This window comes from Lynx canadensis, chromosome C1, assembly GCF_007474595.2.
Source record: "Lynx canadensis isolate LIC74 chromosome C1, mLynCan4.pri.v2, whole genome shotgun sequence".
NCBI classification, from domain to species: Eukaryota; Metazoa; Chordata; class Mammalia; order Carnivora; family Felidae; genus Lynx; species Lynx canadensis.
Window position 1 is genome coordinate 175,613,670 of NC_044310.1, and position 23,100 is coordinate 175,636,769.

Below are 23,100 nucleotides of genomic sequence, written 5' to 3' on the forward strand. Positions count from 1 at the left end.
TTATTTAACCAGGGTGATAGTGAAGGGTGAGGATGTATCTAAACAGAATCTAAAAGATGAGTACAAGTAAACTGAGCAGAAGGAATACATATCCAATTAGATTTTGACAGGCTGGGGAATCAGCCTTTCAGGAAATGGACATAAATCCATTGTGTGTGGAGCAGAGAGTAAGGCTGATAGTGGCAACATGAAGCTTCAACAGTCAGGTGTCAGGTCATGGAAGAGTCTCAGAGTTTAAGGATTTTTATCTTTATCCTAAAAGTTTCTACTAAAGTTTTTTTAAGGGGTGTGTGTGTGTGTGCATGCACGCATGCACGTTGGAAGGAGCAAGGGAGAATGAAGTGACATATTCAGATCAGTATTTCAAATGGACCATTCTGGCTCTTTGGGAAGAATGGATCAGAAAAACACAACAATGAATACCTGAAAACCTATTGGAAAGCTACTGAAGGAGCCCAGGTGAGAGATAATGATAATGTGGACTAGCATAGTGGCAGGGGACGCAGAGAGAAGAATATGGTTTTAAGAAACATTAGGCTGACTTAAAAAAAATACAAAAGCACCAGTTATTTTACTCAAAATGAGTTTATTTGGAAATAGCAGAGGAATTGCAATTCGGAACCAGCAAACTGCTGTGAACCCATAAGCCATAGCAAGTCTGGAGTCTTGTTTTTATAGCTGAAGGGAGGAAGCTGGGAGGGACTGTTTCACTGAATTCTCATTGGTTGTGCTGTTGCTAGGCAAAGAGAAATTCTTCCTTCCACCTGCTGGGGTACATAAATTATGCTTCTTTCCTGCTGGGAAATTCAAGATATACTTCTTACAACAAGTGGTAGTTTGTAAGAGCTCTCCCTTCAGGGCTTCCCAACTCTGTTATAAATTAAGTTTCCTTTATTTTCACAAGGCAAAATTGAAAATACTTTGCAATGCCAGAATTCTGGCTTGGTGAGGGAGGGAGGTGACAAGAACAACTCCCAGGTTTCTAGCCTGACTAAATGGATGGATGGTGAGGCTATTGTCTGAGATAGGGAACACAGAATATAAAACCAGCTTTGAGATAGAAATATCAAGAATTTTTTTTTAAGATGCTGAGCTACAAGTACTTCTGAACACTGAATGAAGATGGTGAGTTAAAACATTTATGTACGCATTTCTCGAACTCCAAGGGATTTGTGCTGTGTATATGCATTTTGGAGCTACTGACACATGGTAATTCAAACTGTGGGCATAGATAATGGCCAGTGATGACAGAATATTGTGTGTGAAGGTAAAGAGAAAAAGACTGATCCTTGGGGAATGCCAACAATTAAATTTGGATAAAATGATGCAAAATGGGAAGAAAAGCTGTTCTTGGGTAATCCAGCCATTTGATTAAAAAAAATCAGCTTATGGACATGCCTTGTGCTCCACAGGCTTTTGGTTGTCATGTGGTATCATTGCCTTGGTTTACCATTGTTGGAACTCTGCCCCCAAAATTACCTTTTAAGAGATTATTCTTAGTCTTTCCTGAAATCTTCATAATTTCAAAGAAAAATGTTATTTTAAGATGCTCTTTTCCATGGTGGGATAGGGACTCTGAGGTAGTTCTAATCAGTGTTCTTTTTCTCCTCCAGTATTTTCTTGCATCTGCTTTCTGCCATATAACACCACTCTATTGAGAAGGAATTTTGACTATAATTTCTCTGAATCTGTTTTCAATTGGGAATAAATTATTCAACTTGGCCATAATTTAACACATTTTATGAGTTTGGGACTTTTTCAGCATTCTTTATGCTTTCTTTGCTATTTTTTATTCATTTCTGTTAATTAGACAAATTTTCACTTGTATTTTTAATAAATTAATATTAAATTAATGTCACCACCCTCCCTAGCTATAGATTAGTTCACTTTTGATCATGTAGAGTTTGAAATATCATTTAGAAAGGTAAAGAGGTCCATGAGTCTAGTGGGACCTATCGATCTAGAACTCAGGCAAGTAATTTGAGGGCTTTTGGAATTGTCTGGGGCAAACTTTTATTCCTGAGCTCCAAATAAGAGGTGGTATTTCTATAGCTAGAGATTATTTAGTGTTTTTGACTTAAGAGAATCACCACATATTTCTGGTTTATCTATCTAAACTTGTACAAGCTTTATAGGTTGGATTTGAAGGAAGTTTTAATACAAACAAAACTCACAAATGTCCTTAGGTATATAAATATTCAAATGTAAGATGTAGAGCTCAAATAATAACCAACTTGGGGAAAAATAAAGTTGTGAAATAAATACTGAAAATAAAACTCTGAAAACATTTAGGCTAAATTCATATGTGTTATACTTTGAAACAGACATTTTATTATCACAGTTTATTCAACCATGAAAAACCAGTTGCATTTCTCTTTTTATCAATAATACTACCCGAGATTTTTAAGGGCAAAGACAGTGATAATTAGTGTCATGTTGCCTTTGTGGGTGATTTTAAAATTGATTTTCATTTCTAAGCCAGTATGTACACAATGGGAGGTATTTGTTGTTTTATCCTTTAAATAAATGGCAAGTAAAGAATACCACAACACTTTACTTTTCACTATTGGAAATAAAATGGATCTAATATGTTCAAAGGAATTTCACAAAACGAAAACCATTGACATGACAAAAGCGTGCATTTAATTTGATGCTTTGCAGAGATACATGACTAAAGTTGCGTGCATGGCTTGTCCTTTGGGATGGTCCCAGCTGTTTATTTTTAAAGAAAAAATAAAAATGGAGCCAACAAATGCATTTAAGGGGGAAAAAAACCTTGAGACACAAGGGGACCTACATGTTCTGGTCTAAGAAACATGCAAGTATCACAAAACATTCCAGATACAGTATGACAGATGAACAATGAAAAGGCACTGGAACAATGCTCCTTCTTTCAGAAATGGGAAGTCTAACAGTTATTTTTTCACAAATGGTATTGGTGAAACCATCTTTATTTTTAAAAAATTTTATAAAAGGAATTTTAGCACCATCATTAGAGGAAAAATAATAATACATTTTAGCCCTGCCTATCTCCAGTCTTGGAATAATAACAGAAGCATAGCACCTTTTAGTATCTAAAATATAAACAAGAATAGTAAGTCCATCCCAGCTTCTAGAGATGAGGTAGCTCATGCTAAGAAATGTTGGGTCACTTTTCCTATGAGAGTTCAAAGGCCAAATGTTCTACTTCCAATCATCACATTTGATTAGAGTCAGCTCCACCACTTGAGTTTCTAAATCTTTTTCTTCATTATAGCCTTCAGGATGATGAGATTGTACATGTGGAAGACTCTTGACTTTGGGTCCTGGACATATGTTTATAAAGTTGTACATGTAAATTATTTTTCATTCAATGTCTTCTTAAACAAGAAAGTGCAAATGTATTCAATGGTATATTCATGGTAACTTCTATCTATATTGATAGACTGAGTCAAGAGGGAAAGGTACCTTTAAATTTGAATGAGAAAAAGTCTGAACTTACCACCCTTTACAAAAATTTCAGATCACTTTGTTTTCCAGAATTTCCAATGAATGTATAGTATTTAAAAATTCCATTTAATACAGTGAGAAATTGATGGGGTTTTTTTCAAGTTCTCTTTGAAGAGTCCCTATGGTAGTTACACAATCTCTAGACATGCATGTGGGTTTCAATCACAAGGGTAAACATTCTGATTTCATTTTTAATTGATAATTTGGGAATGAGAGGTCACAAAAGGGCACTACTTTGTATTTTTCAAACTACAGTCAAGTGAAACAAACATGTGTTGTGGTTTTACATACCCCACTCTTTAAGCTACCTGCCAGGAAGAAGAATTTTCTCATAAATACTAAGCAACTTTGTCATTACATTGAAATAAATTGAAGAAAACGGAGATTCATTTTATTCAATCAGTTTACTTTTTTAAAAGGTGGTCAATGTCATTGGTCGTCTTAAACCTAAACTGCTGTATTGAAAAATATTTTAAATCAATTAAAACTTGAGGATTGTAAGTAAAATAAATATTCTGAAGGATAAGGAGGCCAGGCACTTAAGACCATATATACAATGCTGATGCAGGATCAGCCATTACTTCAAGAGTCTCAGGATCAGCTTCAAACAGTCAAAATTCTTGTGAATGGTGGTGGTCATTGATGGCGGGGGTGGTGCTCATTGTCGATGTATCTTGGCTTGCTTTACACAAAACAAACTGGCCCAATTTCGATGCCAAATTCTTGGTCTGTGCTGCCAACATCCACAGGGGCAAGATCTATGATGGGCAAGCGTGCCACATTCTGTGTTCTATATTCAAAGATGGTCTTGCCCACATTTCCATTTCGTTTCTAGAATTAAATGGTGCAACAGGTTAATAGTATATACAAATTATTCCAAAGATGTTAGGCATAAACTTCCAAGCCAAACTTGATAATGTGAAAGCAATTTCTTTTAGTGCACTACTTGAAATTAAGAGCACTGTTAATATCAAGCTGTACTGGCATAGCTGGAGGCATTTCTTACATACTTTAAATTGAGAAAATGCCTTTTGTTCTTTTGCAGCTTCCCAAATGGTCACTAACAACATAAACTGTGAAAGCCTTTTTTGCTTTTCACAAATGAAATAATTCACCATGAAATATTTTCCTTTTTTATATCTATATATACAAATGGGGAGACATACAAATCAGTGAAAAATACAAGGAGTATCTCAGATTGATTATCTGTTTTAGAATCAAGGAATTTTAAGCATGTAACTGAGCTGAAATAAAGTGACTTGCAGGAGAACCAAAGTGAGTTTGCAGAAGAGCTGGGTTGAATCCCAAGGATCCAGTCCTTTGTTAATTATCGTATTAAAACTTCTACCATGCTTCATGTACTAATACACATTCACATTTATGCTAAAGAGTATAAGTGAAGCTATACTAAGCTTCACTAAGCTATACTATACTATTCACTACAGCTATACTAAGCTATAAAAAGTATAAGTGAAGCTATTATGCATAATCATATACTGGGTAAAATTGCCCCCACTTCTGCCAATGCAGCATTTTTAACAAAATACATTTTTACTCAACCAGATCAATATATAGATTAAAAGTACTTACAGAGCAAGTATCTTGAAGAACTATGTATCTGAATCTAACATTTCCCTCTGCTTTGATTTCCAAGTCATTTGACCCTTTGAGAACCACAGCTTTCTTGAGGTTTTTGGCTTGATCATCCATGTATCCTACACTGTTTTTACAGATGTAAGTAATGTTCTGGGAAGCTTCTTTTGATAAAAGGCGCAAGAAGGTCATTTGAGTAATGGCTGCATTAGGTGACCGATGGTCTCCATAAACAAACTAGAGAAACAAAGAGTCTTTGTTATAGGAAACACTGAAAGGTTTTAATAAGTGCTGTGTGTGTGTGTGTGTGTGTGTGTGTGTGTGTCTGCGTGTCTGTGTGCATGTGTGATTTCAGACATCAATTTCGAAGAGTATTACTTTTATTCTTTCATATAACAACATACTCTACCTATATATAAAAATATTTTAAAACTTCTATGAATACTCACAAGGGAGAACCTCTGTCTTTATTACCCCAAACAAAAGGTAATGAAATGAATGACAATTACAACTCACTAGAGAAAATATAAGTATTTTAGAAATCTGCTTCTGTTTAAAAAAATCTTGCGTATTGGGGCGCCTGGGTGGCTCAGTTGGTTAAGCATCCGACTTCGGCTCAGGTCACGATCTCACTGTCCATGAGTTCAAGCTCCGCGTCGGGCTCTGTGCTGACTGCTCGGAGCCCGGAGCCTGTTTCAGATTCTGTGTCTCGCTCTCTCTCTGACCCTCCCCCGTTCATGCTCTGTCTCTATCTCAAAAATAAATAAATGTTAAAAAAAAAATCTTGCGTATTGCTTTTTAGCAGTTATACTTGAGCACTAGCTCAATCATGTATCAAAAATAACTCACTGTCCTTATTGCTAATTATAATAAGAATTGGAACTTAATTCTTTAAACCCACTGTTACATACTTACAGGAAATATGAATTACAAGCTTTCTATCAGCTAACAAAAACAGATAATCAAAAAAATTTGAAACATAAAGAACCTTCTTTTCTGCTCCTCTTCTCTTTTAAGCTCTATTTTCAATGCTCCTATTTAAGCCTTTTACATAGTATATTGACTAAATTACATTTCAATTGGGTGTATTTAAATGTTAAAATTTCCTACCCATTAAATAATTGTAGATTCTAGTATATCCTGTACACACCTATAATATCTCATTATGTTTACTAGTAACATGAATTCTGAGGAAAGGTCAGAAGCAGAGTTGAGAAGAAAGTTTCAGAGTTAGGCTGCCATAAAGAGATCCAGAATGAAATATTCTTATTATAATAGGAAATGGCAAGGCTGGTTGAGAATCTAAATACAGGACCGTGAAAGAAACATAAAGGAAAAATATTAATAAATTCATATGCAGTTGACCATGAATAATATGGGTTTGAACTGCATGGGTCCACTTACACATAGAATTTTTTCAACATACACAGTACAGTGCTGTGAATGTATTTTCTCCTCCTCCTGAGTTACATTTTCTTTTCTCTAGCTTACTTTATTGTGAGAATAGAGTATATAATCCATATAACATACAAAATATGTGTTGATCAACTGTTTATGTTATTGGTAAGTCTTCCAGTCAACAGTAGGCAATTAGTTGTTAAGTTTTGGGGGACTCAAAAGTTGTATGCAGATTTCTGACTGCACAGATTTTTGACTGGTTTTTGTCCCTAACCCCTGTGTTGTTCAAGGTTCAAGTGTAATTACAAAGACACCTTAAGTTTAAATAATACTACAAAGCTTACAAAGTGATTTAATTATTAAAAATACTATTACAGTGATTATCTAATATTTATTTATAGCTTATCATGTACCAGATATACACAGAGACTGCAATATATTATCACTTTCACTTTAAAATTGCAAAACTGGGGGCACCTGGGTGGCTCAGTCAGTTAAGTGGCTGACTTCGACTCAGGTCATGATCTCACAGTTTATGAGTTTGAGCCCCAAGTTGGGCTCTGTGCTGACAGCTCAGAGCCTGGAGCCTGCTCCGGATTCTGTGTCTCCCTGTCTCTCTCTCCTCCCTTCCCCAGCTTGTGCACTCTCTCTCTCTCTCTCTCTCTTTCTCTTTCAAAAATAAATAAACATATAAAAAAAACAAAATAAAATAAAATAAAATAAAATAAAATAAAATAAAATAAAATGGCAAAACTGGGGCACCTGGTGGCTCAGTAGGATGAGCAACCAAGTCTTAATTTCGGCTCAGGTTATGATCTTATGGTTCATAGGATCAAGCCCTGTGCTGCACTGTGAGCATGGAGGGATTCTTTCTCTCTCTCTCTCTCTCTTCCCCTCCCTGTTCATTCTCTGTCTCTCTCACAAAATAAATAAATAAAACTTTTTTAAAAATGCTAGAACAAGGCTCCAAAAGGTTAAGTGACTTCCTGAGGTCACAATGTCAGCAAGAGATGCAGGTGCTTGTCACCAAGGTCTTCTGACACTAAGGATAATCCCTGTCTTTCAACTCTGGCAAGATCCCTTTAGATATACTCCACAATCAGTGTCACATGCATTAAAGGAACTAATATTAAAAATAGTTACTTTTCCACATTCCATGCAAAATTTGTCATGCAAAATTTATGTTAATATAATTTATAGCAAAATTTGTTTATGCAATAATAAATTTGGTCAAAAATAATAGCATAATCCTAAATAAAGAAAGTACAATAAATAATGAAAAGCAAAGAATACAATTTTAAGTAAGCATATTAAATTACCTGAGATCCTCTATTCATATCAAGACCATACCAAATAGGCTTATGGTCAGAAGATTTGCTGGCCCACCAGGTTTTACGAGGCACACTGGATGGGTTTGCTGAAATACATGTTTCTCCTGTTTCCATGTTGCAGTAAACTTTGATTGCATCTTCAGCAGATCCCTGGTTAGGATCAATCCAGTACTCGCCTATTTTCCAAAATAAAAATATTTGCCACATAAAGAGAATTTCAAGCATGATTATGAGTCTCTAGAAGAATTAACAGAGGGTTTGAAAATATGAATTCACTGATTAAGGACTTTTTTAAGAGAGAGTATCTCAGTTAAGAAAATACTCTGCAGTTAAGGAAAAAGTAACTGGTACACATTTGAGTCCTTTCTACACAGAAAACACTGTTCTAAGGCACTTTGCCAAATCATGTGCTAAAGGCTCAACATATACATGGGAAGGAAATATCATAATCCTCATTTTATAAATGAGAAATCTCTACCAAAAAGAGATAATCCACCATAATTAAGTGGCTTTGCCAAAATGGATGTGTTCTCATGAAATTTATAAGCATAATATTTTAAAGCAAACTATAATTGGAATGTAATAAAATAACATATTGTCAAAACTATGAATAAAATAAGTAAATGAGTTGAAATACAATTAGAATGCTATAAATTATCTCTGTAACTACATGAAAATGGATCAATAGAATATGTCCTCTTTTGTAATACTTATCATCTCGTCTTATAATTTTTCATGTCACTGACTGTCCCCACCACTAACGCATAAATTCTGTGATGTTTGCCATTTTGCCTTTTGTGTCTGTCTCTAAGTAGAGAGTCAATCAAATATTTTGGGATGCAGTCGAGAACACAATGGGAAACAATGGACTTTGCTCAAATGGGCACGTGTGTACTCACCGCTCTGTTTTGCAGAATGGCAAAGCTTTAAATCATCACAAGTCCGGGCTGGATGCTTTTTAGAGCCATCAGGGCTGCGCATAGTTTCAATCTGACTACTGAGTGACTTCAGGGTAGCATGGACCCCTGGGTCAGTTTTGTTTTTGTCATCAGGAGCCGCCTGATCTTCAGTAAACTCTGGAAGTGGATCTGGCATGCTCTCATCGTAGTGACCCATGATATCCCCAAGAGCAGCGGTAAGGTGGCCGGGGGGACCCGGGGGACCAGGTGGACCAGGTTCACCAGGAGGACCCTAATTTTTAAAAAACATCAGAAATACAGTTAATATGTTTTTTTTGTTTTTGTTTTTCAGCTGGACACAATGGCACTGATGGGACTTGGTGCATAGGGAGTTACACGGCTATACTGCAGTCTGATGGCACTGACCGATCTATGACCTCATGACCTTTTAATGAAACTAGATGGCTCTGGCCTGCCAACCTCTAACTTCCTAAGGATGAGAAATGATGTGTAACTTTTATCAGACAACATTATCTGCAAGTCAGCATCTGAGATCAATAAAAATCAAAGTGCAAAACATTTGCTCTTAAAGATAACAATATATTTTGTGTTAAGAATGTATAGATATGTATATTCATTTCCACACTATTTGGGGCAAAGCACAACTAAAACGTTTTAAAAGGATTTATGGACACAAGCTGGAAAAGGAGATGTAAAAGAGTTGTGGGTGCTATTTCTTTAAGACCTCACATCTCTATCAAGGACATACCACAAGAAACACTCAGAGAAGAATTCTCCCCGTCTTCCAATTACAGGGGAAAGTATAGAAAGTCGTTTTATGTGCATTAATTGGTGTGTAGATCAAAATTCTCTGTACTAAACAAAACTGGAGGAAGTTCTCCTTAGCCTTTTTATCAACAAAAGTAAACAGCTCTCTCTTTCTCTCTCTCTTTTTTTTTTTTTTTTTTTTTTTTTTTTTTTTTTTTTGTGCCAAACAAGAACTATTGGAATAGTAGGGAGATAAGCACAAAAAGTTTCAGGGGCTTGGAAGTGGATCCTCGCCATCAATCTTTTCTGCAATTTCCCAAGGAAGAGCTCAGTGACTTGAGAGAATCAGCTGACAACCGGAAGAGATGTGGCATCCATGTCTCCTGTGGGGAGCACAGTCCTGGCAGTCAGAGGGCTGGAGCTCTGAACTTGCCATGCCACTCGTCAAGTGGCTCTGGACAAGTTGCTTCACCCTTCAGTGCCAACCCTGCTTCATCCTCAGCAGACCGTTAAACCGTTTTTTCTTTCTTTCTTTCTTTTTTTTCCCCAGTAAGGTCATATCATGATTCTATGCATTCCTTTCTGATAATGAGGGGAAGAGTTTTTTTGGTTTTTTTGTTGTTTGTTTGTTTGTTTGCTGTTTTTTCTATTAAGGACTGCTGACCCACAGAATAAAGTCAAACAAGAGCCACATAAGTCAGAGGTATTCCAAATCTGCAGCTGTTCTCCATGCACAGAGAAATAAATAGGAAATATTCCTCTTGACCATAGAAAAAATAAGGCTATTCCATTCATATAATAAATAATAAATATTTAATTTAATGATAATACCAGTAAAAGGAAGAGACAGGATAAGGAGGGAAAGGTAAATAAGACCAGAGAGGAAGAAACACCAGAGAGGGATGCAAAACTCGTATACATACATGCACACACATATACATGGGCATGGCAGATATATGAGGATGTTTCCCGAATTCCTGCTGTTTCCCAACTTCATATTGTTGGAAATTTTCTCAAAAAAGTTTTAATTTAAATCCTTTCTAAATGTCATTTTCAATAGAGAAAAACTTTAATTTCATACTTTCCCCTTTCTAACATTTCCATGAATGACTATATTTATCAAATCTCACATTTAGCATATTGCCATTGAAAGCAAAGCAACATTTTCATAATTTTAATTATAATTGCTCTTTTCTCTCCTTGATGTCACATGAAGTCAAGTTACATTTGGTAGCTTGGACTCTAATTTTACATACTCTGAATAATCGGTATTAAAATATTTGAGTTACTTAGACAAGCTCTTGTGTGACTTTTAGGTTTGTTTTCAGAGTTCCTTAAATCTCTCGTCCATCATGCTGCACAGATGTTCCCTGGATAGAATCTAAGCGATGGGAACCAATAGCATCACCTGCATGCAAACCCCTGTGATTACCTCAGGTCCTGCTTCTCCAACACTGCCCCGCACACCAGGAGGCCCTATAGGCCCCAGTGGCCCAGGGTTTCCTTCTTTACCTGAAGGACCAACTGGGCCTGGAGGACCCTGCCAGAAACAAAGACTGTATTTTAGATTCTATGAAGAAAACATTTACAATGACCATCTAATCAAAGAATTATTTTCCTTATGGAGTTGTCACAAAGGTTTCTCATGCATATTCCTAATGACTAGTCAATAGAGTTCTGGCTCTCTAATGTTCCCTGTTTCATCATACATGAACTCTCCATCATACAAGCTGCTCAAAGCATTCAGCTTTGGTTTTAACCAGCATTCAGTTAAAAACTTTAATGGACTGGTTATCTACTTTTTTTGGAAGAAGGCTGTTTCATCAAATCTCATATATTGGAAAGTTAATTAAAAACTTAATTAACGTAGGACTAAGAAAATGACGGAAGTTATAGGGATTGATATAAGTTAAATTTGTGTGTATCCCCCAGGATCTCATCACATCTCAGTGTTATGTATGATTTGTTTACACTGTATTTAGACATAGCAGAAATTCTTTCCAATGATTTTTTAAAATAATTATGTATCAATTGTCTTATGACATTAATTGGAGGCATATTGGAGGCCTATTAGAGGCAGGATTAACACTAATGTAGAATTTTTAAAATCTTCAAATATTGGTTTCATTTTATGATTTGCTTCCAAATTAGGCTTATGCAAACTCATACTTTCTGGGAAAGTATCTCACTTACTTAAAGAAAAAAAAACATATCCAGCCTCAAAATCTGTTTCTACTTCATGGTAAGTCCTATTATATATTCTCAAAGAGTACAAATGTAATGGAAATTTCTATGAACACAGAGTAAGAAAATGAAGTAACAGATGAGTATATGCACACTAGGTACTTCATGGTTCCATGAAGTAATATGTCATATTTCAGAAAATTTCTACATAAAGGTAATTGCTGAATGGTTTGTCTCATGTATTTGCTTCCAACTGCAGACAGCCTGGGCCTGACTCCTGCTTCAATGCCATGAAAATGATACTGAAGCCCAGGCATTTTGTTACCAACAGCATTATTATTTACATCAGCAACCTACTAGGTTTCGTTACTTACTCTAGGGCCAAATGGTCCAGGAATTCCAGCACTGCCTTGTTCACCATTTGGACCCTAAGTAGGAAAAAGTAAAAAATGTTGCCAAAATATTTACACCTACATTTTGCCATTCTCAGCTTTTAAAAATGTGCTCTCATTGACTTTAGCAGCATACGCTAATTTCTTAAAGTCTTCAGTCTCTATGATGTATACATAAGTTGACTAATACTAAACTGTAGGAGTAAGGGAACATATATCCTGACATATATACATATTGGCAAATTATAATGGGCAACTGGGTAATTAAATATTCATCAAGATATGCTTCAAAATGAAAATAAGATACAAAAAGTCCAACCATTTTATAGACAAATAAATATTCATGTCAAGATACCTGTGTATTTTCATATAGCAGGCAAATAATACTTCAAGGAATAACTTACGGGAGGTCCAGGAAGACCTTGAAGACCAGTGAAACCTCTGTGACCCTTCTGACCTCGGTCACCTCGGTCTCCATGATCACCTTTGTCACCTCGAGGTCCTTGAGGTCCCTAGAAATAGGGTCATGGAATGGATATTGCTTAAGATTACAATTTACTACAATTTTAATTTTTACAATTGTATTTAGTACAATCTTGCAGTAGTCCCCCCTTATCTATGGGGGATAAGTTCTACGATCCACAGTGGATACCTGAGCACTATATATACTATATTTGTTCCTATACATACATACCTATGATAAAATTTAATTTATAAATTAGGCACGAATTAAGAGATTAACGATAACTAATAATAAAATAGAACAATTACAACAATATACTATAATACCAGTTATATGAATGTGGTCTTTCTGTCTCAAAATATCTTATTGTACTATATTCGCTGTTCTTCCTGTGATAATGTGAGATGATAAAATGCCTATGTGATGAGATGAGCCAGGTGAATGATGTAGGCCTTGTGACGTAGTGTTAGGCTGCTATTGACCTTCTGATAATATGTCAGGAGGATTAATTGCTTCCTGACTGCAGTTAACTATGGGTAACTGAAAACCGACAGAGCAAAATAGGGGAGGAGGGACTACTGTATGAACTAACATAGTTACTTATAGAATTAGACCTAGAAGTTTTTGTCCTTTTTTCTCAAAAAATGAAGGTGATCGCTAAAAACATAAGATATATAATACTGCTTTCCTAATGATTCAGTTTTTTCAGTGTTTATACTGCATTACACTAAAATGATGTATTTTAAAAAAATTTAATGTTTATTTTATTTTTTAGGGAGAGAGAGACAGAGTGCGAGCCAGGGAGGGGCAGCAAGAGAGGGAGACACAGAATCCAAAGCAGGCTCCAGGCTCTGAACTGTCAGCATAGAGCTGTGCTGAGGAGCTGTGCCTAGAGAAGAGGTGGGAATGAACAGATCAGTCTGATCAGTCTTGGGCCGCCCTTTTATTTGGTTGTTTTTGTTTGTTTGTTTTTTAAGTCTTAGGAAATACAAGCAGCTCCAGGGGTCCAGTGGTTCATGGTAAATGGCCAAGAAGCATAGGGTCATGTACTATATAGCAACAGCTTCTGCTCTCTTTAGTTTTCCTAAAGACCATTCAAACTGTCAGTCTGACTTCAGAGAATGAAAAATATCATCAAATAGACTGGCTCTCAGGTTAATTTTTCTCTGAATATTTCTTGTTCTTATTTTTTTGGCTCTCTCCCCCCCACCTTTTTTAAATTTGTACATCCTAATTGTCAAACAGTATGTGAATCTTTTTATAATAAAATTAGTTCTCAGTTACTTTTACATATTCTATATAACAATACAAATTTAAATACTAAAATCAGCCTGAATGCTTTCATGTTAGAGAGGTTCTTTTATTTTGGGAATGCCCTAAAATGTTTAAAATGAAAATAAACTAAACCAGAAACACCTACTTAAATTATTAGCTAAAATTCATTTAATCATGAAAAATAAATCACGTTGTTTTTGTAACTATTTAGAAAATCATTCACTTGACACGCTATGTAACTATGAAATTTCCAGTCAGGCTCAAATCAAAGCTGAGAAATATGAGTTAATAACAGATCATGAATTTAGTCTATAATTTTTCTTCATCGATATAGAGATTAATTCATATAATGAGTGTCAAAGGAACATGGCCTATTAGACTGCCCATCAGACATGATTCATTCATTGTAAAACATTTATATAATAATCATTAACCTGGAGGCAACTGCAAATAGCAAAAAGATCAGAACATGGGCAGGGTAGTTTAGCTGAAATTAAAACATATTTGGCTAGCACATTTCAAGTTTACAAAGAGATTTCAAAACCATTTTCTATGTGATTCTCAGAAAATCTCTGAGAAAAGGGCACTATTATTCCTATTATTTTGGGAGAAAACTGTGACTCTAAAAGTCTTCATTGATCACTGAAAGAATTAACAGTGAAACTCAGAGGACATATGTTTGAATTATAGAAACAAATACAAATTCCTGGGTATTAAATTAATATTTTTGTCCAAAGTTTGAAGAACTCGCTGATTTTCATTGATGAATCTTAAATTGTGCTTCTTCAGCAGTGTATTTTGTGTGAGATGACTTTTATTTTTAAAGAAAAACAGAGAACTTACAAGTAAACCACGTTTTCCAGTTCGACCAGGTGGTCCTATCGGACCCCGAGAACCCTAGAAGAAATTTTCACAAAAATTGGTATGTAAAAAAATATGCATATACTATATAGATATAGGATTCACAAATATGTAAATTGTATATCTATGTGTATACTCTTATGGCTAATTGATTAAAATCAAGCTAATGTCCTTAGGTATACAATGACACTTACTTAGTCCATTTATTAATTTACTTCACTGAATGAAGATCACGTTAGTCGACTATGGTAGGATATTACTTGCTTAAATTTAACACAATGCATACTTACTACATTTCCTATGCATCACAACATTTTTAGATGTTGAAACTCAAAACATCAGGATTTTTGAATATCTATTAGAAACCAAATGTTTTCCATTAAGATTTAAAAAATTAAATCATAATTGGCTGTCATTCTTTGTATAGAGTGCTTAATCAAGTGCACGTGTATGATTGTATGCAGGCGTACCTGTCGCTCACAATATGGCCTCCTGATATTTATAACTGTCAGTATGAAATTGACTCTCCTTACCGGATCTCCTCTTTGTCCTGCATCTCCTGGAGCACCGACAGGACCAGGAGTTCCAGGGGCACCCTGAGAGCCTGGCAGACCTGCAGGCCCAGGGTCTCCACGATCACCCTGATGAGAAGATCCATGGCATTATTCTTTCGATATTTATTCTAAAATAATGGCATTCTATATGCTCATGCTATTCATGAAAATAAAATATATACCTCTTTTAAAACTCATTTTTATTATTCAACTTATACTTTACTTAAATATTTTACTTACATTGACTTGTTAACCCCAATTTCAGATGTCCTCCCCCCCCCACTCTCACCCTACTCCTCCTATAGTCAGGATTGCTGGAGCATAGCAGCGTCAGCTCCCGAATTTACGTGTTTCTTACACCAGCAGTCTTCAAGTGTATCCATTAACTTGGGGTAAACAGAGACTTTCCAGAGTGTGAAAGCTGAGAAAATTTTAAGGAAACCACTTTCTAGATTTTCATCTCCATAAGTGATATCTCAGAAAACTGATCTAAAGCATCCTTCCCTACTTCCTCTTTAATAATCACTCCTCTCCCATTTTATGAAAGAAAAAACAGACATTAATATCTGTCTGCAATCTTTTTATGATGCAATGCCCCCAAGGAGTAAACACCTCAGGGCACAAAACTAAAGATTTTTCCAGAATTCATAGTTCTCTTGAGAATAAAGCAGAGATATTTGGAAAGAAAGAGGATGTTGCTTATTTTATCCAGGTGACCCAACTATGACAAGGCTCCAAATCTTATTGTCTCCTTAAGAAAGTCAGAGATGAGATTATTATTATTATATAAACAATGTTATATCATAATTATTTGACTTGAAAAATGGAGTCAGACCTATTTTGCTGACAGAAATTAAGTCTTATTGGACTGATTAGTTTGGCAACCAGGATAAACCTTGGCCATTAGGTTAGAGAATGGACATATAATACATTGAATAAGCTAAATCGGCAAATACAAGATTTTGAAAAAAAATATACTGAAAGCACATAAACATTTAGAATTTACCAGGAATTACTCCTTTTGCAACTATTTAAATTTAGAATTAAAATAAAATGTGATGACAACTTAAATTGTGCATAGGGTTTCACAGACTATCGAAATTAAACCAGGGAATGCATCAGAAAAATCTTTGAAGATTATTGCACTGCATAATGTATACTGACCAAGGGAAAAACCCAGGTGCCAAGAGAATTTGCATTCTCTGGCTTTATGGTAGATGAGGGGAGGGGCTTACTCCAAGAGTCCTCAAAGCTCCATACTCTACACATGTTATTTAAAGCACAAATGTCCAGTGGAATAGGTATTGATCATATTTAAAGCATTTGAAAACTGACGTTCCAAAGATTTGTTCAAGACCTCATTGCCAGTAACTTAAGGAATTAAGATTCTACTTGAGGTCTATCTGACTGCAGAGCCCATTCTGCTACATGATGAGCTCTCAGAATGAAAAGAGCCGTTGTGTCATAATAGACGTTAGAGGAGGGATTGGAACTTCAAATAAAGTTGGTGATATTTTCAGTTCAGCAGTCATGGGATTTCAAATACATCATGAGATATATAAATATTTAGGTAGCCACATGGTTTATTTCCTCATGGGGCATTCACTTTAGGAGATGAGTAGAGAAATTTAGATGTCACACAACTCTATTTCTGCTTCCATACTTTTGTGAATGAGTTTGCAATTTAGACTACTTTATCTGTATCCTCATCCAGAACCTTCATGTTGCACCAACTATGAAAGCAATTTGCTTTCCCATAGTTAATAAGAAATGCCATCTCACTTTGCTGCATATTCAAATCTCATTTCATTTACAAGATCTATCTAAATTATGACATTAAAAAAAAGTAGCTACTATCAGAAAAATCAGGGCTGCCCCGAAGCTATGAAAGAAAAGGCAGATTTTACTCTTTAGTATTACAAAAATTTTAAAAATACATGACTGCAGATTTTCTAATTAGTGAAGATGCCCTTACACGTTCTCCAACAGCACCATCCCGTCCCGGAGTGCCATCATTACCAGCTGGACCCTATAAAGAATCATATTTGAAAAATGAGTTAACTGAATAATGCAAAAAAAAAAAATAACCCACCTAATTCCAATTGCCAGAAAAATTACAGCATGTTTTCCACTTCTCTTCTATAAACTATAAATTAGCACTTATGGAAATTTTAGTCAAAGAAAGTCTTCTGACATCTTTTCTATTACTTGGAATTGCTTGTAAAATTATTAACACATTCTTACTTTTTTGTGCCAACTTTAATACAGTTTTATTGAAGACATTGCATTTTCCACTTACAATACAGTGCTTATAAAGTGTAATGTTATTACCTTCCCTGTGCACATATTCCATATTGAAGCATGAAGAATGCCCAGTTATTTACCATGGCAGCTGAACTTTAAAACTACCATGGAATTTGCTACAAATTTGGGTCCTTCAGTGTCTTGTGTGGAACAATACTTAATCTATGCTCAGGTTGGCTTAATGATCTTCTTCAATAGTGGGGCTAGAGGGGGGAGTGCCAGATAGAGGGAGGAACTCTACCAGCAGGAACCACCCACCCCCTCCAGACACTCCTGGCATGCCTCCTGCACTTAATCTAAATTCTTGATTTCTATTTTTTATTTTAAAACAGGGCAAGGGGAATCCTCAAATCCTTTGAAATACATAGGCAACAATTATATTCTTGCCATTTTATGTTTTGTCTGTATTACCAGTGAATGGTTTTCCTTACTTTCATATCTTAAGTTTATCCAAACAATACCCTTAGAGTTTTAAAATAAAACAACTATGTTTAGATATTAAATAACTTGGTGAAATATATGTTCTTTATTATTTTTTTTCAGAACTCTGTTTTTATCATTTGACCAAAAACTGCTCTGAAAGGCATTGACTTTTTCAAGACAATGCGACACTGTCCAGGAATGGACTCATTAAAGCACTGTACAGAGAGGATTCCAACCTGTAACTTCTCAAATCACCTTTCAAAAATTGAGTTCCTCTCAAATGACACTTAGGGATCAGGACATGCATCATGTTACTTTAGAATGATAATTAAATAAAATTCTCTTACTTCTCTGTTTTTGCAAGCTGCAATAGTTATATTAATCCTATCACCACAGAACTTGGCAATTTTGACAAATATGCCATTATAGAATGAAATAACAAGGAAAGAGATTAATGAACATGTCCTTTCCCCTTCAAAATAATTTGGCAACAGCCTAAATCAACTAAAATACTTGGCTCTAGACTAGATGAAGGGTCAGTGCAAAGTACCAGTCTTATTACCTTCTGTTTTTGTCATCATTTAGTCTACTTTCCTGGGAAATAAAGGACATCAAATAACACTAAGAAACTTCCTTCACATCACATGTGCAATCAATTTCTAAATTTCTAAAATGATTTCTAAAACAAACAAACAAACACACAAAAAACTGTCTCATGACACCCAGATAAGGAGAGGAGAGTTATTTTCATTGCAGCACTCACTTCCGGTCCAGGTTCCCCTACGGGGCCATTTGAGCCTGGGGGTCCCACAGGTCCAGGTGGACCTTTATCTCCGGGTGCACCAGTAGGTCCTACTTTTCCTGGTGTGCCCTGAAATCAAAGTATAAACATGTCAATGGCTTCTGAATAAATGTAAAAATGCCAGTTCACACAAAGGCTGTGTTTTTTTTCAAATGGCACTTCAGTCCCTCCTTCTCCACAATGATTGTCCATTATCCCACAACATCCACGTCATTGTAGTACCTCCTTAGAGGCATGCTCGCTTATTATCACAGTCATTCTGACATATCCCAGCGACTAAAAAGCATCCTTTGCCATCAGTTCAGGTGTGTGGTTTGGATTCAAATGTGTTATATAGTCAGTTCTGGCTGCTCTAAAGGAATCTGCATTGCTGGTAAGACATGCTCATCCACATTCACTTCCACTTTGTTTACTCACTTTATTTCTGTATCCTGGCACTTTGATCTCACTATGGGGAGATTTTACTTCTGGGCTTGGCTCACTTTTTTTTTTTTTTTTTTTTTTTTTTTTTTGAGGGAGGGAGAGAGGGAATGAGCTGCGGAGGGGCATAGGGAGAGGGAGAGAGAGAATCTTAAGCAGGCTCCACGCACAGCGTAGAGCCTGACTCCGGGCTTGATCTCACAACCTGAGATCATGATCTGAGCCATAATCAAAAGTCAGACAACTTTTTTTCTTTTTGTCTTTTTTTTTTTTTAGAAAGAGAGCACATATATGCATGAGTAGGGTGGTGGGCAGAGAGAGAGAGAGGGAGAGGGAGAGACAGAATCCCAAGCAGGCTCCATACTGTCAGCTCAGAGCCCAACACAGACTTGATCTCACCAACCATGAGATCATGACCTGAGCCGAAATCAAGAGTCAGAAGCTTAACCAACTAAGCCACCCAGTCGCCCCTCCTTGGCTTACTTCTGAAACAAAAAAATATCCCCTAACTCCTAGTTTGCTGGATTCAGACCTCTATCCACATTCCCCCAGTTCCAAGGTCTCAGCAGTACATCTCCCTGTCTACATTCCATATAAAAACATTATTTCTTTTCCACAAGCATGTAATCTTTCAGCAGTAAAATTTAGTTTCTTCAAAGCTAACAGTGAGGCAAACTTTTATCCACATCCCAGGGAATATGAAGTTCTTAGCACCCTCCAGGGAAGAGAAGATTACTTTCAGAGTCATCTTTATAGCTCACCCCACTTTCACCTCCAATATTACTTTAGCTCAACTACTCTTCCCTTTGATGATTTATGAAAACTTACCCTCTGAACTGTGAAGTATGAATGTTTTTGTCAGGCATGTTTATTTAAAAAGCAGCTACCTACTCACCAGAGGAGATTATCCCCCTTCTTTAGCTCCGTGGATATTTTTAATCTTTGAAGAAAGCTTTAGAGTCATCAAAAATCCAGATCCTTATTTGTCTACTTCTCTAGTCCCAGGGTTAAGTAAATATATTTTTCAAAATTGTTGTAAGGTACTTAAGTAAAGAATTTGACATTCAAAGTCAAAGGTTTTTAAGATAGTCAGAATTTGTGTCTAAAAAAGACTTTAAATCTACTAAGCACACACTCACACCGATAAATTCTCTCTTCACAAATTATATAATCAGATAAAATATTGACCAACACAACCACTCACCGCTGGGCCTGGCAGGCCGGGCATGCCTCGCTCTCCACGCTGCCCTGGCATTCCGACAATTCCTCTTTGCCCAGTAGTTCCGGCTGGACCAGGGGGACCATCCGGACCCTAATTGTGAGGATAAACTATAATTAGAAATTCTCTGGGACTTCATAATAGATCACGGCTTTATAAATTTTTCAGTAGAAGAAAAAAATCCTCTGTTTCATAAAACCATATGATACATGAGTAGTCCTAATTTATACTTCACACAGAGCCTCTAACATTGTTTCGAGGTGAAAATGGCTCATTAGTTGCAAAGAAACATGAAGAGTGATGTAAATATTAATGGAATAAAAGAGATGCTATTCACGCAAATATTCTTCCTCTTTTTAAAAAGATAAACAAAATTTAAAAAATAAAATAATGACCTATCTAAACACATTAGTGTTGAGACATATACATATTAAATAAAATAATGTACTTTTTAAAAGTTTATTTATTTTTGAGAGAGAGAGAGAGAGACACAGAGAGACAGACAGAGAGAGTGCACAGCACATGGGGGAGGGGCAGAGAGAGACAGAATCCCAGGCAGGCTCCACATTGCCAGCACAGAGCCCTATGCGGGGCTCGAACTCACAAACCGTAAGATCATGACCCGAGCAGAAATCAAGAGTTGGATGCTTAACCGACTGAGCCACCAAGGTACCCCTAAAATAATGTACTTTTTAAAAATTTACTTTATCCAGCTCAGGTATTTAACAAAGAATGTTTTCTTTTTGGTTTTTGAACACCACATCCATTGCTGTTATATTTTATACTTACACTTTTTTTCTAGAGCTGAGAATTGTAAATTAAAAACATATAGGGCATAAGGATTTATGAAAGGACCCAGGTTAATGTATAAACAGCTTCCTTGTGGCAGTGAATATTATGGATTTCTATTGTAAATATCTCTATTCGAGGTGGCCTCGAACAAAGATGCGAAACTTACAGGTTGCCCATCTTCTCCTGGGTCTCCTTTGTCTCCTGGGCCACCAGGGGGACCTGCTGGTCCTCGATCTCCCACTCGCCCATGAGAGCCAGGGTCTCCACGAAGACCTGGGGGTCCCTCCTTCCCAGGTTCCCCTAAGGGCCCTGCAGGTCCTGGAGCTCCCTAGTATAAGACAGAAAGAAACCCGGGGGCGGGGGGGCAAAGTGGAAGTCACATTAGAGGACTTGATGCTTGATGCAAAGGCCTCTCGGGTCCATTTTTCCTGTTAGATAATCAGTCATCCACTGGATTTAAATAAAATTAAACCAAACACAGCTGCAGATTCATTTCCCAGGATGAAATCTAAATTATTTGCAGACAATTACCTTTGAGTCAATACCAAAAGTGTGCTGAAATTAACTTGACTTTTCAAACTTCTTAAGGTTCTGCTCCATTAATAAATATATAACATTTAATTCTATCTGGCCTAATCTTATAATGAAAGAATATCATTTATTTAACTAAATTTCAGAGATGCCGCCTAACTTAAGGAAATGATTATTAGCACACCATACTGTTAGTATTTAGTACCCAAATGGAATAATGGTAAAACATTGGGGCTAAAAAGGACTTTTAAATGAGTTTTTCATTTAAAGATGATTAAAGATGAATTTACTTTTACAAGATACCAGTATGTATGAATTCTTAGGATAAGGGTTGTTTACATGGGTTAATCATTAAGAGATTAAATAAAAGAACGAAAAATAACTCAATATATATATATATATATATATATATTTCTATATAATGTGTACATATATGTGTGTTTGTGTGTATTATCGTGTGTGTGTGTGATGGCTTCACTACTAATGATCTGAATTACTGAAGTGACTTACAGGAGGGCCTGGAGGTCCAACTCTGCCGGCAGAACCAGGAAACCCTGTAGCACCCTAGAAATATAATATCATATAAGAAATTTTAAAATAACTATTAATTACATATTCTTTCTGGGATCTAGTTTTTCACAGGGATACTTAGGCCTTTAGATTCCCTTTCGTGTTGTAAACAATAAATTTATTCTTGTATCCTATACAAGAATGGATCAGAATTAATCAGTTGGAAAGATGCTATTTTTCTCTTTCCACCTTCCATTTATCTTGAACATATACAAATGTGCGCAAGACTAGAACTAGAATCACATTAATATTTTGCATAACAGAGTTCTGTAAAGCAATTCCCTGTTATTCATTACCTACGTCTTCAATAGGTAATATATTATTTATGTTACATATGAGGTGGCTGGGTCTCCAAGATCATAAAACTGTAACCCAGATCTCCATTTAAGTGCCCTTTCCATTACAGTTTGTTATCCAAGTAAAAATTTGTTGTTACAGCTTCAGATGAACTTTTATATGGTCACAAAGTGCCACGTATCTGTGACTAGCTGCGTGTAATTCCCAGAGCTTCAAAGCAACTTACAGGTGGACCCTGAGTTCCTCGACCACCTTTTAGTCCAGGAACACCATTAGGGCCCTATATAGAAAGACAGAAACAAAACATCATTATAGTAAAGCAAAATGGGCTAAACACGAAGTCTAAACATTGGGTACTTGACTCAAGTTTTTGGTTTTTATTTTTCTTTTAACTTACATGAGGGCCTGGGGATCCTGCTAGACCTTGTGGTCCAGGTGAGCCGGCATCTCCCTTCTGCCCTGGCTCTCCAGGTTCACCTTTTACTCCAGGCTGCCCATCAGGACCCTATATCAGTTGTATAAATAAGCAACTGAT

At 36.1% G+C, this 23,100-nt stretch overlaps 1 protein-coding gene across 1 annotated transcript in view; it reads right to left on the reverse strand.

Moving 5' to 3' along the window:
• Positions 1-2,620: 2,620 nt before the first annotated feature.
• The window catches only part of COL5A2 (collagen type V alpha 2 chain), a 147,235-nt gene continuing 126,755 nt past the window's right edge, over positions 2,621-23,100 (reverse strand). The window contains exons 39-54 of the mRNA XM_030324729.1: positions 22,963-23,070; positions 22,792-22,845; positions 22,209-22,262; positions 21,334-21,495; positions 20,361-20,468; positions 18,698-18,805; positions 17,183-17,236; positions 15,187-15,294; positions 14,636-14,689; positions 12,459-12,566; positions 12,037-12,090; positions 10,911-11,018; positions 8,711-9,002; positions 7,800-7,987; positions 5,080-5,319; positions 2,621-4,320 (exon numbers count right to left, since the gene is read on the reverse strand). Of these exons, the coding sequence (XP_030180589.1) occupies positions 4,174-4,320; positions 5,080-5,319; positions 7,800-7,987; positions 8,711-9,002; positions 10,911-11,018; positions 12,037-12,090; positions 12,459-12,566; positions 14,636-14,689; positions 15,187-15,294; positions 17,183-17,236; positions 18,698-18,805; positions 20,361-20,468; positions 21,334-21,495; positions 22,209-22,262; positions 22,792-22,845; positions 22,963-23,070 (1,947 nt within the window). The 3' untranslated portion in view covers positions 2,621-4,173. The remainder of the gene's footprint in view (positions 4,321-5,079; positions 5,320-7,799; positions 7,988-8,710; positions 9,003-10,910; positions 11,019-12,036; positions 12,091-12,458; positions 12,567-14,635; positions 14,690-15,186; positions 15,295-17,182; positions 17,237-18,697; positions 18,806-20,360; positions 20,469-21,333; positions 21,496-22,208; positions 22,263-22,791; positions 22,846-22,962; positions 23,071-23,100) is intronic.